Source organism: Schistocerca nitens, chromosome 9 (assembly GCF_023898315.1).
Source record: "Schistocerca nitens isolate TAMUIC-IGC-003100 chromosome 9, iqSchNite1.1, whole genome shotgun sequence".
Lineage (NCBI taxonomy): Eukaryota > Metazoa > Arthropoda > Insecta > Orthoptera > Acrididae > Schistocerca > Schistocerca nitens.
In genome coordinates this window covers 432,179,545-432,197,945 of record NC_064622.1, presented here as the reverse complement: position 1 = coordinate 432,197,945, position 18,401 = coordinate 432,179,545, and the positions used below count along the sequence as shown (strand labels likewise).

At 41.1% G+C, this 18,401-nt stretch overlaps 1 protein-coding gene across 1 annotated transcript in view; it reads left to right on the top strand.

Moving 5' to 3' along the window:
* The window catches only part of LOC126203718 (uncharacterized), a 276,111-nt gene that overhangs the window by 191,264 nt on the left and 66,446 nt on the right, over window positions 1-18,401 (top strand). Inside the window, exon 16 of the mRNA XM_049938093.1 lies at window positions 10,649-10,835. Within this exon, the coding sequence (XP_049794050.1) occupies window positions 10,649-10,835 (187 nt within the window). The remainder of the gene's footprint in view (window positions 1-10,648; window positions 10,836-18,401) is intronic.

Below are 18,401 nucleotides of genomic sequence, written 5' to 3'. Positions count from 1 at the left end.
TTTTAAATGAATAACCTTTTTCCGTGATATGTAGTAACTTGTTGCAAGTGATATATGCACTAGGCCATTCTGTCCTGTCCATTCCCTTGCAACATTTATTTCAGGCAGATTAGTTGCTAGAACGCATTTCTGTTTCCACAATGGTGATCCCATTTGAACTGCACAACAGATGCCTTAAGAGCTTAGCATCCTAGTAGGCCAAACTGAGAATGAGTCTGAAGCTGGACAACCTCTTCCTTTGTGTTCGGGCCTGGCTTGCAGCCAGAACACTCCCCCTCCCATGGCACTCCAAAATAACAGGACTAACAGCAATTTTGCATTCCACAGCCAGTATGGGCTTTGCACAAAACAGTATTGTCACTGCCCATACATTTACTTCCCCCATCTGGCCAGTTCACACCGTGTTCCATGTGATGCCTTCAATTCTTAGGACCCCGGCTGTGTTTGCCTCTGCAGAAGCAATTTTTTCAGGCTCTTTGGTAACTAACAACTCAACACAGTTTGCTGTGATGCTCTCACGGCTGGATCCTACAATCACTGCAGAAGTGTACAACATCATCACCATCCTACTCAAATCAAGAAAATTCAATGCACTCAAAGACTGACTGGTAGGCCGGTTGACCTTGTGAGGGATCCAATGCACATGGTCATTATTTCCCAACAGATGAATGCACCAATATGCAACCATGAGTGATCCTACACCATATGCACAATCTGACTGAATCTACAACAAAACCAGATAATCTGATACTCGCAGATTGGCTTGGGTGCCTGCCTGCTGTTGTCCATACAGCACTGGCCGCCCATAACTACATAAATGTCAATGTGGCAGTCATCATTGTGGTGCAGGGTGTTTGAATCATTCGACACCCATGCTGTGTGTCACCACAACTCACTGCCGTCTTCCCCTTCCACAAAGCTGTTCCCACCTGCATCCAGTGTCAGTTTCCTCACCCTTTACTGCCTCTAATGCCCCCCAGACATGGCACAGCTCATGAACTGCGTGATTGTGGAGATGAACAAACACACTAGCATTCTGGTGTGCATGCACCAATTCAAATCCGCACCGTGCCTGACACCACATGGTGATGTCCATGGCTGGCATGTACTCACCTGGCATTACGTGGCATCCTCCCCTCACCCTGTCTGTAGCCTCCAGCATGCTCATCTGTCCAGACATGCCCCCCACCCTCCAACTAGTAGCAAACAAGTTCGACCCAGACGCAAGTGACATCTGCAGGTATCACTAGCTCTTCAGCATCAACACTGCCATGTATCACCCACACTGCCCATGCAACCCAAACTCCTACAGCAGCCTGGCTGTTCCACAGTGTCATAGTGCCTGTTTATGTGCAATCATTATACACAATCCTCAACACTTTACCTCCTGGACACTGGATCAGACCCCTCCATCTACCCTTGCTGGTTATTGCCTGCTGCTGGCCATTTTCCACCTCTCCCCTATTTCTCACAACAGCAAATGGTTCACCAGTTGCCGCTTACTGTACTGACACCTGTTCCATTGACCTTGGCCAACATTACAGACTCCCTTCACCCACTACAGTTGTCTCCTTGAAGTGGCGAACCACTGTGTCGTTGACAGCACTTCTCTCCACTCCATACCTGTGACTCCCACACCACCACTAGTTTTGCCATTAGGCAATTATTCTATTCTGGTCCCTTTGTCAGCCTCCTCTCGAAATTTCCAGTCTTCACCCACCCTTACAGTGCCTGCCGTGAGGTATGACACAGTGTACTTCACCACATGCAATGACACCAGTCCCCAGTTTTCTGCAACCCCTCCCATCTCCCACCTGTCAAATGCTGGAGTCATAGGCTGAAGTCTAAGCAGCCATTGCTACTGGGTTGTTACACCTCTCAAAAAGCCCCTGGACTTCCACCTTGCACCTCATTCACAGAAGAACGAGACTTCATACCCATGCAGCGGCTTCTGCATGCTCAACATTAGAAGAGTTCTTGACTGTTATCCAGTCCTACTATTACACACCTACAGTGAAAACCCTAAAATTTTGTATTTGTGGGTGTCCACAGCCTCCAGATGTTTAATAAATGTAAACATGATCTGTAGTTGGCTGTAATGTGATTTTTATTTAATTTAATTTTAGGCAAATTATGGTAGCCCTAGGAGATGTGGAAAAGATGGCAACAATCGTGCCTTTCGATGTATTCGAAAGTGTCTTTATGCCATTTAGGCTTTGCAGTGCCACCCATACCTGGCAGCATTTCCTCAATGACATCCTACTAGGTGCCTCGGGCTGCTTTACATACTTGGATGGTGTTCTCAGTTACTTGTTCAACCCAGCAGAGCACCTTTGCTACCTCTGAGAGGATTTCTCCCACCTCCAGAGTGATAACCATAATGGAAAAGTGATTTTTGATGTCCCAGAGACTGACTTCTTGCGGCATAGGATATCTCCTACTGGCTCCCACCCACCACACAAGAAGACCCACACTATCACTAAATTCCTGCAAAACTTTTGAAGAATGCTGCAGATTCCTCTCAATAGTGAATTTTTACAGGCACCACTAAAGAATGTGGCTAATGTTCAGGCACTGCTCAATAATACCCTTCAGACCAACCACAGCAAAGGCAAGAGGCCTGTTCCCTGGACAGCCCAAATGACAGAGCTCACAAAAAAATGTTTTTCTGATGCCTCCCTGTTAGCACACTGCCTCCCATCTGCTCCCCTGGTGGGCACAGCATATGCAAGCCAGTCCATCATTGGTACTGTCCTACAGTAATGTGTCAAAGGTGCTTGGTAGCTTCTCCTTGAAGCTTTCAGAACTGAAACAGTGGTGGGCCACATAAAACCAAAATCTTCTTGCCATATACGAGGCAATAAAGTATTTCTACCTCTCCGTTGGAGGATGCCCCTTTACAGTGTTCACTGACCACCAACCAGCCACCTCAGGTTTCTGCCAAAAAGAAAGCAGCCAAATTTCTCCTCAGCAGTTCTGATAACAAGAATGCATTTCACAATTCATGGCCAACATATGACCCATGGCAGACATTGACAATATTGTTGCTGACTATCTTAGTCGCTCCTCCACCATTACAGCTCCCATTGATTACACTCCCCTGGGAGCACCCAGGCAGCTGACCCAAATTATAAAAACTGCAGACTGATCCCAACGCCAGACTCAGCCTTCAACCATATACTATCCCAGGTATGGTGTAGACTTGGTGTGATTTATGCATGAGTTCTGACTGTCCAGATGATGGCCCTAAGGAATGAATATTCCCCTACCTACCCCCAACTTATGCTGCCTGGCTTTTGTCTCCACAGTTTGTCTCACCCTGGTGCTCAGGAATCCATGAGTCTTGTGCAAGAATGCTTTGTATGGCCTGGCATACAATTAGATCGTACCGTCTGGCCATGCTCTTGCCTCCCTTGTCAGCATGTCAAAAATAGGCTGCCACACCCACACTCCAGTCACCTCTTTCCATCTGGTTGACCATAGTTTCTCCCATGTTGATATTGACCTTTTTAGACCCATCCCATCATCAAATGGCCACATGTATATACTCACTGGCACCAGTAGGTTCACACAGTGACTGGAGGAGGCTGCACCACTGCCCAACACCATGGCGGATACGGTGGCTATGACTGTCACAAGCAATTGTATATAACATTTTGGCTACCACTGCCACATAACAGGAGACCACAACTGACAGTTCACATCATGCCTGTTTAAAAGATTAGCCTCAACTATCAGCACACTCATTCATTTCACACCAGTTACTACCCTGCCGCAAATGGCATGGTGGAGTTTCCACAGAACATTGAAAGTTGCCCTCACATGCCATAATACAACCTGCTAGTTCTCATAGGTTTGCATGTGGCCCACAAAGCCAACTTGGTTGCATCTGAACCGTGAATTTACTTTCAAAACCTTTCCTTAAGAATTTATTTACTAGTGATTCATTAACACATTTGATCACATTATGTGAGGTTGGAAGTAGTTGCCAGTGGGTAACTGATGAAAACAAACTAAATTTCTTTCGACAAATTGAAATTTTATTCCTAGAAGCCCCTTATTATTTAGAAATAGATTTAAAATTATAATCAGAAAGCACCATCTAAATATCAATTACAATTTATTCAGAGGCAGAAAGAACAAATTTTTGACAGTATGAGCTTTTGGGCTGAGAACCTTGCCACTCCCTTTTGACACGGCCGTAGTCACGACGGTTCACAACAACCTCTGAAAGACTACACTGGTGGAAATCTGCAACACACCAGATTACTTTAAACTAAAAATTTTAACAATGCACACAAGCACATAAACTATGCGCCCCGTAGGAGGGATGGAAATGGTACAAAACACTAACATTAGGAGATTGACTTGCCGCCAAAGGTGCAATTTGATTTTAAAAAACTCTTACAGTGGAAGGGTGGCAACTTTATATACTAAAATGACCATTTAAATAAAAACCTAGGAAATGCAGTCTTACATAGAATATACAAGGTTGGCCAAACATGCTCTACATTACACACATACTGCCTTTCAAGGCGATAGGCAAGATAAATACATATTTCAGGAATTCGGCTGTTACACTTCAAGCAATAAATTCGTTAACACCAAATCCGACAAACATGACAGAGGCAGCTGTTAATGTATGGCAGACTGACAGACAGACAAACAGACACTAACTGCCTAACAAATGCGGACGAGAGACAGACGAGCAAGCTGGGGATGAGAGACTGACCAAGAAAACACGTAGAATTTAACAAGTAAATGAAACAACATATCACGAATCACTTGACTTCTAATAAACTGCGATGTCTGGCAAAGACCTAGCACAGCACCCCCAAAACGCTCTCCCACACCGTCCGCTGCCAACCGCTTCAACGGACACAGGAAGGCATGCTGATCTCCCGTCTTACGGCGTCGCAGCTCGCACCGGCCAGACTGATGTCGTGCGTTGACTCCTGTTGCTCTCATGTCAGCCGCAAAGCCACTACCCCTCGCTATACAGCGTGGCCCACTGTACTGACGTGGCGACCTCACGTGCGCCGATGCTCAAGATGGACAAGTCATCTTGTGTCCCAGTGCGTGACCGACCAACCGATCGATCCAACCGCCAATGACCATTGTCTCAACAAACTCGAGCATACTGGTGGGCTAACACATACTAGCACTCCAGATGACAGATAGACACTGACTGCCCCACACTGACCCGGCTGACCAACTGACCAGACTCTCCGCCTAGCGAGCCCATAGCACCCCTTAAATGCACGTGAGCAGGCTACCTTTCCCGCCAGAGGGGGACACCAAAGCTGTGATTGCCACAGCGGCGCCACCGCCAGAAATGGAGGGTGACTGCTTCACACTAGGTGCTGCGGTGCACTCTTCAAAACAGCAAATTTGCCACGGCTCAGCATCTAACACTGAAAGCATGTGTGGACAACTGCTCATCATCTTAGGAGATGGTATCAAGTGCCAGCCAATGCCAACCACCAATCAAGTTCCAGCCTTTACTGAACAGCTCCACAACTGTATGGCATGCTCTGAGTGGATGCCCATCATCCACTCCTCCACCCACAGTATTCCAGTCTATACCTGGTGCTCAATAGAGGAAACAAGATTTTTCCACCTGCCTCCATGGTAATCCCACCACAGTCTCCATAACCATCTAAAGCTGGCATATATGAAGGACCTTCCCAGCCTGTGCACACCATCCACTGTTCAAGCTGCCATTGGATGCTATAAGCAATACCCTGGCTGCCACCACCACCCCAGCAACCAATATGAGAGACTCCAAGAGGGGACTATGTTGCCATCCCTATCATCACCTACACTGGCAGAGTTGCTCATGACACCTGCTGCTGCCTCAACCATGCAGTACTTGCCCATGCTCCCATGGCAGCACGTGACTCGTGCTTTCACCAGCAGGTCATAACAACCTGTGGCACCATCAGGTGACAGCCTGCAGTATACCACCTGTGTGGGACTCACGTTGTGTCACCCACCTGGTATGACTTGCCTGGGTGCCAGCAGGCTGCCACACCCTCTGCAGCCTGTGTCCAGTCCCACCAGCTGGCTGTGACATCTCGACAGCCCCCTTCCTGACTGGTGGTGCAGCACATGACCACCCCCAGGCACACTGCCAGGTGATCATCCAGAGGCATAGAGTACCACTTGCATCCATCATTGCTCACCTCGGAGTGCTGAATGATGCTGGCTTTGATCACCATGTCCATCAACCAACTACTCACCTCCCACAAGGTGCAAATTCTGTAGTGACACACAAATCTGTTTTAGCTGTGACACAGGCTAGCATCAAGCAGATGACATGTCAACCTGCACACAGAGAATGGGTGACAGTGATTAGCATCAAGTAGTAGTATATCTCATGGTCATTTCTTTGAAAAGCTTGGCATTTTTCCCAAATGTCATGCAGCAGCAGGAATTCACTTTGCAGCATTTCCTGTGTGGATGACTAGTAACATGCATGATTGGACACGTTTTAATGGCTTTCCATGTTATTAGTTTAGATTCAAGCCAGAAGACAATGAGTGGGTAAGTTGGCTTAATAATGCATAGCAATGTAGCAGCATACAGCATTTGCATGTGGAAAGCTGCAGTAGATAAACAAAGGGCTGTAAATGGTTTCATGTGCGCAAAAAGAATGTTCATCAAGGGCTAAGGATTACGTGCATGGAGCTTCCAATCATCAGAGTCTGCAGAACTGAACTGTTGGCACAAATTGCTTTCTAAACCTTGTATCAGTTGGCAAAGAAGTGACATGGTACAACCTGTGCACCCACTGCATTAAATAGGCCCTCTATGAATGCAGTGGACAATGAAAAAATCAGAAATTTATGGATTAGGAATTTGATGCACAGGATCCACTGAACAATACTATTCTGCAAACAATTTTAGCATTTTGTGTGTTAAGGTGAATTAACTACATTGATCCTGAAAAAAAGAGATCAGTCACTGTAGACATTGCAAGAAACTATTTTCTGATCTGTGTAGTCTGCAGCATTATTAATAGTTTTTATTTTATTATGAGACTTAGCTGTTCCACTACAGTGTTGATTTTTGGCCTTGGGATTTTTAAGTTATGTTTTGCTACCTATATGGTGCCAAATATTTGCTTATTCAAAATTAGATGTAAGTTATTATTGTCAGCATCAAAAACACCACTGTAAATTGTCAATTTCTTTTTTTTTTTTAACCCTTAAGTGGGAACACCATTCTTTTATAACACAAGTGTGTACTTTGTACACATGTCAAGAATTACTTTCTTAATTTTACCAAGGTAAACATGTTTGAACAATACCATAATTTAAGTTCATTTTAATGACTGCCCACGGTAGCTGAGTGGTCAGCGCGACAGACTGTCAATCCTAAGGGCCAGGTTCAATTTCCGGCTGGATCAGAGATTTTCTCCACTCAGGGACTGGGTGTTGTGTCGTCCTAATCATCGCCATTTCATCCCCATCAACGCGCAGGTCGCCAAAGTGGCATCAAATCGAAAGACTTGCCCCTGGCGAACGGTCTACCCGATGGGAGGCCCTAGTCACACGACATTATTATACTATTAGTATAGTTCAGTTTAATTAAAAAATGATAATATAAACTTACATTATATCAGTATATTGTCATGTAGAAGTGTTACCGTCCAGTAATGACCCAATCACACCATTAAACAGCACAGTTGTTTTAGATACCAGCCAACTGCCTAACTGATTTCCTAATTATTTCAGAGACAACTGCTTCATTGTTGGTTTGTGCTGAAGCTCAGAATCTTGGTCATGTTCTTGCAGCCATTCGTGATTTCTTTCTCACTTAGTCGCAGCTCATTTCATATCGCTGCTGCTCTCTTGTACATATGACAATAACCTTATCACAGTATTAGCTGAAGCAATAATGAAGGAATAGGTGTGGACTTGCAATTGAAAAACAACAATGGGGCAATTCAAGACAATGTTATTAGAGGCTAGTGCACTTTATACACAGGTGTGGCCAATAGAGTATTAATTGAGTGATATGTAGTAAGTTTTTACATGTAACATATGCTCTGTGCCTGTGCATTCTTTGTAACATATATTTGGAGCAGATCAATTGGTGGAACGTACTGCTATTCCTACACTAGTATCTGTATAGTCCAATTTATAACTGTTTACATTAGCTGCTGCCACGTGAGGTAGCCACGCAGCCTTAGACATCTTGTCACGGTTCACGTGGCTCCCCCCATCGGAGATTCAAGTCCTCCCTCGGACATAGGTGTGTGTGTTGTCCTTAGTGTAAATTAGTTTGAGTTAGATTAAGTAGTGTGTAAGCCTAGGGACCAATACCCTCAGCAGTTTGGTCCCATAGGAACTTACCACCACCATTAGCTACTAAAATCTTTGGAGTGTAAATTTATGCTGAACTCCTAGTTATTTCTCTTTATACAAGTAGGTTCCTCTTGAAAAATAGTTTTGTCATTGTCTCTTCACACTGCACTTCTATGTAACTGGCTGCAAAGACAACATTTTTAAATAACAAGATTTAGCTGAAAGAGTTAAAAGTTGCATTTATCTTGTGACAGACCCATCTCTCTCTTTCCTTCTCCCTTCCTCCCTCTCTCATTCTCTCATTTCCAAGTTGTTGTTCATTATAGATGAAAGTAGTACATAACCAACAGTCATGGCTGTGAAAATTATGGCATGTGTGAAAGTCTCACTCTGTGTGCATGTATAAGTTGGCTCATAGCAGCTGTCACATTTTCCATCAAAATAAATAGAAATGGTACTTACAGAACAACATTCTGTAATGTGCTGATTCTGTATTTAAATGTCTGCTTCTAATTATTTTAGCATACCATAGTAAAAGAAACTGCAAAGTTGTATGTACTGTCTCAGTTTGAGACATTCAGCATCATTTGAAAGTCTATGTTTGTGTATGCACCCAGGTCTGTGTGTGTTTGATTTATCCACAATTTTGCCAAATCACAACATTAAAATTTTAGAAGTGCAAATAGGAAAAAAATACCTTTAGTCTTACAGAAAGTACTGCTGTCCTTAACCCCTAGATTGATCTCAACATGATAATGCTTTATTGTGCATTTTCCTATTGGGGGATAGTCATTATTTCCTACCTTCATTCTCTTAATAGACTCATAAGACAAATACAGTGAAAGTGGCAGTGGTTTACATCTTAATGTGGGTTCTGAACCATGATGCCACTTAGAATTTTTCAAAATGCAAAAATTATTGTCTTTGGCAAAAGAAGGAAGAATAAGTAATCAAAACAATCTAGGACCAAATTGGGATCAACATGTATCCATTTAGCCACATACATCCATAAAAAGAGAAAATCATTAGTTTCTCTAAATGTTCAGTAGCAACAGTTATGGCATGGGAAGGGATGAAAAGTTGTACAAGTTGTTTAGTGTTGTTTCTGCACACTTTCTAGGGCACATAAGCATTAGACTTTCTTTCTCATCTGCAAATACAACAAGTATAAGGTGACTTTATTTTGGTAATTATTTTTCTGCTTTTGCCAAGAACTTGTAAAACTATAACTTCATTGCTGACAACATATTCTCATTTTTATTAATTTTCTTTTTCTATTTAAAGGAAGTGTTTTCTTTCTGTTAAGCTGCAATACTTTTACATGTTCTTATGAACAATTGATTTTCTTTTCTCCTCATGATAAACCACATTTTGTAAGTATCTTGCCACTCAAAGTTTGTAACTGTATGAATTAGAAGAGGTTTCCTGTATTTACTAATTATGTTTGGTGCTGCTCAGCACATGCATCATGAAAATAATAATGGCATGGTTTCTAATATAAGATTGTATCATTATAAATATCAATGCAATGTAATGTGACCAAATAAGCATGCAAAATATTGCTTCATACTTCATTAGTTGTAAAGCAACATTTATTAATCTGAAGTTGAAGATTGGACCTAGGGAAGGAAAGGAACTCAGGGAGTACAAAGAACATCCTATCCATAGCAAACACAAAGGTTTTTCTGAATTAACTACACAGGAAGAGATTACAAGCCTCCAAAACAGTGAGCAGAATTTTACGTAGTATTCATCATAATTTTAATTTTAATCATGGTTTGTGTCAATAAAGAAATGGATGTAAAGAAATGATTGTGAAGTTTTTGACTGACGTATTTAACAGTGATCAGGGGCAGTATTATGTCTTAACCCTAGAAATTCTCGTCCATGCCAGTTACTAATAATGGACCATGGATTTATTGATGATGTTTTTATATAAAAGAAAGTTGTGTATTAAATGAAAACTGTCAAAATTTTTAAATTTGAAGTAGTGATGGCAAGTTGTATCTTGATTATTTCCAGTGTCATGAGAGTTTCTAAATAATTTGACAGTTATATTAGCTGCTAAATGAAACAGTCTTCTTCACTGAAAATTCAAAAACTTACCATCAGTCAATCATGCTGAGAAACCATCATAAATCATTGCACAAGAGGAATTTTGATTGATGTGTGTGTGTGTGTGTGTGTGTGTGTGTGTGTGTGTGTGTGTGTGTGTGTGTCTTTGTATGAGAGAGAGAGGGGGGGAGGAGGGAGGGAGGAAAGATACTTTAATGGTTTTAAAGTGGGTTCCTATAATTTTATTTTGTATTTATTTGAATAAAGAATTATTATTTCAGAAAGAAAAAAGACAAAACATGTGATTAAAGGCAGCTTTGACATTGGCACTCAGTATCACTACACAATGGAAACACAATGTGCTGTGTGCATTCCAATAGAAGATGGTATGGATGTTTATCCTGCTACACAGTGGATGGATGAGACTCAGATAGCAATATCAGAAGTTCTTAAAATGCCAGAAAACAGGTAATATTTTGCATGCAGCTAAAGTTTTATATTGCTTCTTACAGTATTGAAATTTCCACAGAAATAATATCATTTCACTACATTTTTCTTTTTTAATTTTGATTTTTATCTGTGGTAGTTAACTACACTTCACATAAGCTATTCTTTTACTGTATGTAGAGTACATACTGTGGTGATTATATGTGACAAATTGAAATGATGTGGCAGATGTACTCTCAGACCTCAGTACCTGCCCTTTGCTAGCAGTTCACTAGCAATTACTCTTCCTGAGTATTTGTATTGGGCAAACTCTTAGATCAAAACTATCAAAGAAGCCTTAAGGCCATAAACAAATGTTAAAGTCACAAAGAAGTCTATTTCGGAATTGGAAGTCCAAAATCACCTGTACTGTAAAATTGTCCAGTTTCTCTAAAGTAGAAATGCTTTTGAACAATATTAGAAAAGAAACTAATAAGTCTCCAGAAAACATCTCTGTAAGAAATGAAGATGCATTGAAATCATTGATCATAGAATTCAGTCATAAATTCCTCACAACAGCTGCAATTTTTGTACTCACTAGTGAACAACCAAATACAATTGTATTACATGTACTTCGGCAGACACAGCATGCACCATCAACACACATTGGTTTCAAATATTCAACTCCTTAGACGTTATAGAACTCCCCAGATCATTAAAAAGTAGTAATTTTGTTGACTATCAAGGTGTTTCTAGCAGGTTGTTAAAATCTTTTCTTCACTTTAATAGGATTGCCCTTATGCTATCTTTGTAATCAGTCACTTACTTTGAGCATATGACAGACTTAAAAACACTATAGTAACACCCATGTCTAAAAATGGAGACAGAGAAATCATTTTTAGTTATAGAACCACTTCATTCTTTCCAGTCTCTTCAAACGTTTTCTAGAAAGCCATCAATGACAGAATATCAACTCAATTTCCTGAGCAGAAATTTTTAACTGCCTCTCACTTTGGTTTTTGTATTGTACTCTCTGCAGGAAATCCATGCAAGATCTCACAAATTAAACCCATGCAGATATAAACAAGAAAAATTACCCTATCGTACATTATGTGATATTGCCAAGGTCTTTGACTATGTGCCCACAAAATTCTGCTTGGAAAATATTAAAGTGTTGTGGCATTCATTGAATCACTCTTGTAAGGATGGTGTCTTAGCTTCATAACAGAAAGCAGACAGGCACATTGACAGGTTTTGTCACATTAATGGAACTATCCTCAAAATGGATCCCACAAGTATTGGTATTGGGTCCACTTTTGCTGTTAGCCTACTTAAATAGTCTTCTTCTGATTTTAAAGAATAGGTTGCAAACTAGTGTTTGCTGATGATGCAAGTAAACTACTGTGAGTTGAGCTGTGTACAATGTTGGATGGCCATTAGTGTCACTGGCTTGCATTGACATTTTTAGGACATTTTAAGAACATCTAAGCCACCTGACTATTGTAGTAAAGTGTGTTCAGGAGACATGCTGCCCTCTTAATAATAATAATAATAATAATAATAATAATAATAATAATAATAATAATAATAACATGTTTGTCAACAAAAAATAAAAATATTGCAGTATCTATTTAATGGCAGTGAAGGCTGTCCTAATACAGAGAAAATAAATACAATTCCTGATTTTTTGTCTCCTTGGCACAATCACGATGTGTGGAATTTTCTTAGAATTTTCTCATGCTACTGGTGATTATGGAGGACATATGTAATGAGGTACCTCTCTTGCAAAGAGATGCCAAATTTTCTGGACGAGGTGCAAGAAAGATGTTTCCTTGTTCCTAAGAAGGTACTAACATCTTTTCCACTTACAGCACTGTATGATGAGTCTGCCAAGAGAGCACTTCAAACTGATGTAAGTGTTTATGGGATAGGGGCAGTACTAGTACAAACTGGAGTAAGTGCTAAAAACGAAATGCATATGCTTACAGAGTACTCTGCAAATCCTAGATGAATCACCCTACAAGCAAGAAAGAGTGCCTTGTGGTTGTTTGGACAATCAACAAGTTATGGGTGTATTTAATGGTAAACTATTCACTGTTGTGATTGACCACCATTCTCTATGCTGGCGGACTAGCCTGATGGATCCGTCAGGTTGACTGGCGATGACAACACAGCAGTATATGAAATTGGATGCAAAAACAAGGATGTTGACTGCCTTTCATGGATACTTTTGGCAGAACATAACATTGAGGATGAAATGTCAGTCTTATCTGCTTTAAATGATGTTGCTGCTTAACAGAGAGAAGATCCAGTTTTGCTAAAAACCTTAGGAGACTTGAAGGAGGGGAAAATGCCAAAGGACAGTTCCAGTTAATAAACAGAACACTATAAAAGAGGAACTATTAGCCAATGTGGCAGAAAAGGTTGCCTGATATCCCAGTTCATTTAGAGCCAGTTATGATGCTCCATCATCTGACCACTAGGGGTTTGTGTAGACAGAATCAGATACACATATCATTAGCTAGATCTCTGTCATCCATTAGATACCATTTAAGCCACTGTAAGAAATGCCAGCAGTGGGAGCACATGTCACAGTCACCTACGGTGCACTGATACTTATTCTGTCTGCAGTAATGTCATTCATCTGGACTGGAATTGACCTCTTGAGAGGGTCCAGAAATCAACAAATGGATTCCGATGTACAATAGCCTGCACTGATTACCTCACCAGTTATGCTGTCACCAAAGCTGTGACTGATGAAGCTCCAAAAACTGCAAGATTTCTTGTACAAGATATTTTGAAGCATGGTGGCCGACCATGTGATGGTCTCTGAATGCATAAAAGTTTTGCTGTCGATAGTAGTGTCAAAGGTAATTTCATATTGTAGTGTCAGCAGTAGGATGACAGTTGTCTACCACCCAGAGATGAATGGCCTGCCATAACATTTTAATAAGATGTTAGCAGATAAGATCAACAGGGTGTTACAAAAAGGTACGGCCAAACTTTCAGGAAACATTCCTCACACACAAATAAAGAAAAGATGTTATGTGGACATGTGTCCAGAAACGCTTAATTTCCATGTTAGAGCTCATTTTATTACTTCTCTTCAAATCACATTAATCATGGAATGGAAACACACAGCAACAGAACATACCAGTGTGACTTCAAATACTTTTTTACAGGAAATGTTCAAAATGTCCTCCGTTAGCGAGGATACATGCATCCACCCTCCGTCGCATGGAATCCCTGATGCGCTGATGCAGCCCTGGAGAATGGCGTATTGTATCACATGTTCATGTCAAACAGAGAGGTTGGGGGTACAATACTGCCTATATTAACAATAAAACAAGACATTACAGGCTACACGCCATTCTTTCCCCTCAATAGTCATGAGGTCAAAATGATGATGGGTATCAAGTACTGGCCAGTGTTATACAACCTGAGAGACTTGATATGGATTTTTGTACCTGTGTGGAATGTGAGTCTATTGTAAAAGTTACTAAAACACCACATTGGCCCATAAAATGTCCTTTGTCACTTGTCATGACATTGCATACCAAATTGAGGATTATTACCCTTCATTAACAAGACAGATACACAGAGACATCATCCATATCCTCTATATGAAGCCCTGCTATAGTCCTGAGGTGCAAATTGATGATGGGATGTTCAAGGAAACTGAAGACCCACTTGACAATCCTGAACCTTTGATGGTAGGGGCTATCTTCAATGCTCATCAAAATGAAGTGGATATAACAACACAACTACAACATGAGGATTCCACAACACTGCCATACAGAGTACCACGGACAAGACCTAGACGTGGGATGCTGTAGCTTGTGAAACAGATGGTCATTGTTTCTCCAGCAGCAAGAGCACTGCAATGAGCTGTGGTGCATGCAGTGTGGAGTTGCAGTTATCATCAGTGGCTAACATGCTGTGGGTGTCTATCCACAAGCTGTGCTGCACACAGTGTGAAGTTCGAGTTATTGTCAATGGCTAACAGGCTGTGGGTCTCTAGTTCAGATACAGTCAACAGGAAATATTTGTTGTTTACCATTTAGCATTTCTAAAAATTTCTAGAAATTTCTTATGGTTGTAATTTTTCTATATTCTGGACTATTTGATGTCTGTATAAATATCAGCACTCTGCATACAGGAGGCAGATCTGATTTTTCTGTACACTGCTATCCATAATAAACACTCTTTCAGTGCTAAGCATTATCCCTCATTGACAACCTTGCTTTTGGATTTGAGTCATACACTACATGCAATAATATGGGCTACATTTGTTGGTGTCTAACAGTGCGACAAGTTGAAATAAGGGCAGTACATAGACAGATGCTCAGTTAAGCATTTTTTGCTCTCAGAAGAGCCCTCCATTGTGTTGAACAAAATCCAACAGGGGTGCTTGGTTAGGTTTCATATTTTCACCCTCTGTTGTCCAAGGGAATAATCTTTTGGGAAAAGGCATCTAAGGTATAAAATATTTATTCAATAGAATGGAGCAGTAAGAATATTGTATGTAGTAGACACTGGCTGCCAAGTAAGATTCATTTTAAGGAAATTGACATGTCTTATACATGCAGTGTCACACAGAAGAAAAAACCGAAGTAGTGTTATATGCATAAATACATGTGCAAAATACACAGTTTTTGTACGTAGCTGAGATAGGGACATCTTAAATTAGTGTGCCAAAGCATAGCACTACTCAAAATAGGAAAAATCTTGGATCACTAATAAAGCAAGTCTTCTGCTGCAGGTGGTTAACAGTACTGCTAAAAATGATACAGATGAAGGTAACTATTTTCTTTGAAAGTATTTATATATGAAATTAAATATTAAGACAACAGTAGGAGATAAGCAGCAGCTATTTAATATAACTGAGGGAACAGCAGGCGTACTCCCCACCACCAAGTAGTGGCTATCATGCTAATTTACTAGAATGTATCCGCATCTGTTCATGACACATCAGCAGGTAGCAAGTTGCATATACAGAATTCTGTTCACTTTTGTAGCTTACTTCTTCAGTCAGTCTTGCTAGGATGTGTGCATACTGTGTGTTGACACAGGAGAAGCTGGCAGCAGTTCGTGGAAATTCACCCTGTCAGCTGGGTCTGATGAGGTACATGGTGCAGTGATTTACTAGTTATTGGGAGCTCCAATGCTAGGCACATTATGGGGTCCCTTAGGCAGACAGTGTTCATGGCAGGAAAGGAAGCCATTGTGTGCTCAGTATGTCTGCCAGGGAGGCCCCATCCGAGATGTGGAGGTGACCCTGTCTGCAGCTATCGAGTGTGCAGGGTGCATTCATCTGCATGTTGTGGCTCATGTCATCACCAATGATGCTTGCTGCATGAGTTCTAAGGCAATCCTCAGTTCTTACAGGTGACTGGTGGGATGTGCTGAAGACTGGTGGCCTTTCACATGAGGTACAAGCAGAGCTCACAATTTGCAACTTTGTCCCAGAGTTGATCGGGGTTCTTTGGTTTGGAGGCAAGTGGAGAGTCTCAACCAAAGGTTTCCTTGACTCTGTGATGATCTTGGTTGCAGATTTAAAGACACGTGTTATGGTGTGGGGATTTATAGGCATCCCCTTGATAGGTCAGGGGTTAACTACACAAACAGAGCAGCTACTCAGTTAGGAGAGTACTTGTGGAGTGCACCTGAGGGTTTTTTTCGGCTAGGGAGTAGTTTGAGGTGCTCTGATGAACACTCACCCAGTCAGTATGCAGCAAGGAATGTCAAACAGCATTCAGAATAACAACACTTCAACTGACATAATTTTATCAGTAAACTGTCAAAGCGTTTGTAATAAAATTCCTGAATTTACTGACTGCCAGGGAAGCTCTCACACTCAAATTATTCTCAGGACCGAGAACTGGCTGAAACCCAAAGTGTAAATCTCTGAGATATTTAGCATGTCATAGAACACTTATGGGAAAGACAGATAATAGGCTATAGGAGGAGGAGTGTTCACTGCAGCTGGCAAAGGTATTGTCTCTAGTGAGTGTGACAGTGAAGTTATTTGGTGATGTATAACAGGTGTAGGTGAAACCAATTTAATTGTTGTATGTTTTTACCAGCCACCCAATTCTGTTGTGATGGTTCTGAAGCCATTCAAAGAAAGTCTATGATCAATAGCATGTAAATAAGCAGATCATGCAATACTAGTTGGAGGCGATTTTAACCTACCAAATACAGACATGGACGTCTATGGATTCATTGCGGGGGAAAGGGGGGGGGGGGTGAGTAAAGACAGATAGTCATGTGAAATACTTTTCAACACATTTTCTGAAAACTGTCTTGAACAGCTAGCTCAGCAACTCACATACAACAGAAATATCTTAAACCTCGTAATTACAAATAGACAGGACCGTATCGACAATGTCAGTATAGAAACAGGGATTAGCGATCATGATGTCATTACAGCTACTATGACTATAAATGACTATAAATGAGTCAACAAGGCTAGGAGAGTGTTTCTGCTAGATAGAGTGATAAGCAGTTTTCAGTATCTCCCTTAGTCAGTGAATTGGCATCACTTAGTTCCAGTAAGATGGGTGCAGAGCAATTATGGGCAAAGTTTAAGCAGATTGTAAATTTTGGTCTAGAGAGTTATGTGCCCAGTAAGTCGATAATGGATGGAAAAGAGCCACCATGATTTAATAATGGAATTAGGAGGATATTGAGGAAGCAGAGGCTGTTGCACTCGTGGTTCAAAAGGGAAAGCACAGATGGTGACAAGCCAAGGTTAGTAGAGATTCAGGCATCTGTGAAAAGATCTATGCATGAAGCATACAACTACCACTGTCACACCTCAGCAAAAGACCTTGCAGAGAATTCAAGGAAATTCTGGTCATATGCAAAATTGTTAAATGGATCAAGGCTACTATTCAATCCCTTGTTGACCAGTCTGGTGCAGCAGTTGAAGATATCAAAACGTAAGTCAAAGTTTTAAATTTCACATTCAAGAAGTCATTCACATAGGAGAATCATACAGACATACCATCAGACCGACTCCTGTATGGATTGCATAGTAATAAACATCCCTGGAACAGAGAAGCAGCTGAAAGATTTGAAAGTAAGTCACCAGGTCTGGACAGAATCCCAGTTTGATTTTACAAAGAATACTCTATGATATTGGCTCCTTACCTAGTTTACATTTATTGTAAATCTCTCACCCAGCACAAAGTCCCAAACAACTGGAAAAAGGTGCAGGTGAAGGGTAAAAGAATCGGCCTGCAAAATTACAGACCAATGTCCCTAACTTCTGTTTGCTGCAGAATCCTTGAACATATTCTCATTTTGAATATAATAAACTTTCTTGAGTCTGAGAAGCTTATGTCCTCAGATCACCATAGTTTTAGAGAGCCTCACTCATGTGAAATTCAGCTTGTCCTTTTCTCACTTGATATACTGTGAACTGTGGATGAAGGACAACAGGTAGATTGCATATTTCTAGATTTCTGGAAAGCATTTGACATGGTTCCCCATTGCAGGCTGTCAATGAATGTATGAGCATATGGAATAAGTTCACAGATATCTCAGTGGCTTGAAGTCTGTTGGTAAATCATCAAATGCCATTTTAGAAATGAATCATTTAGT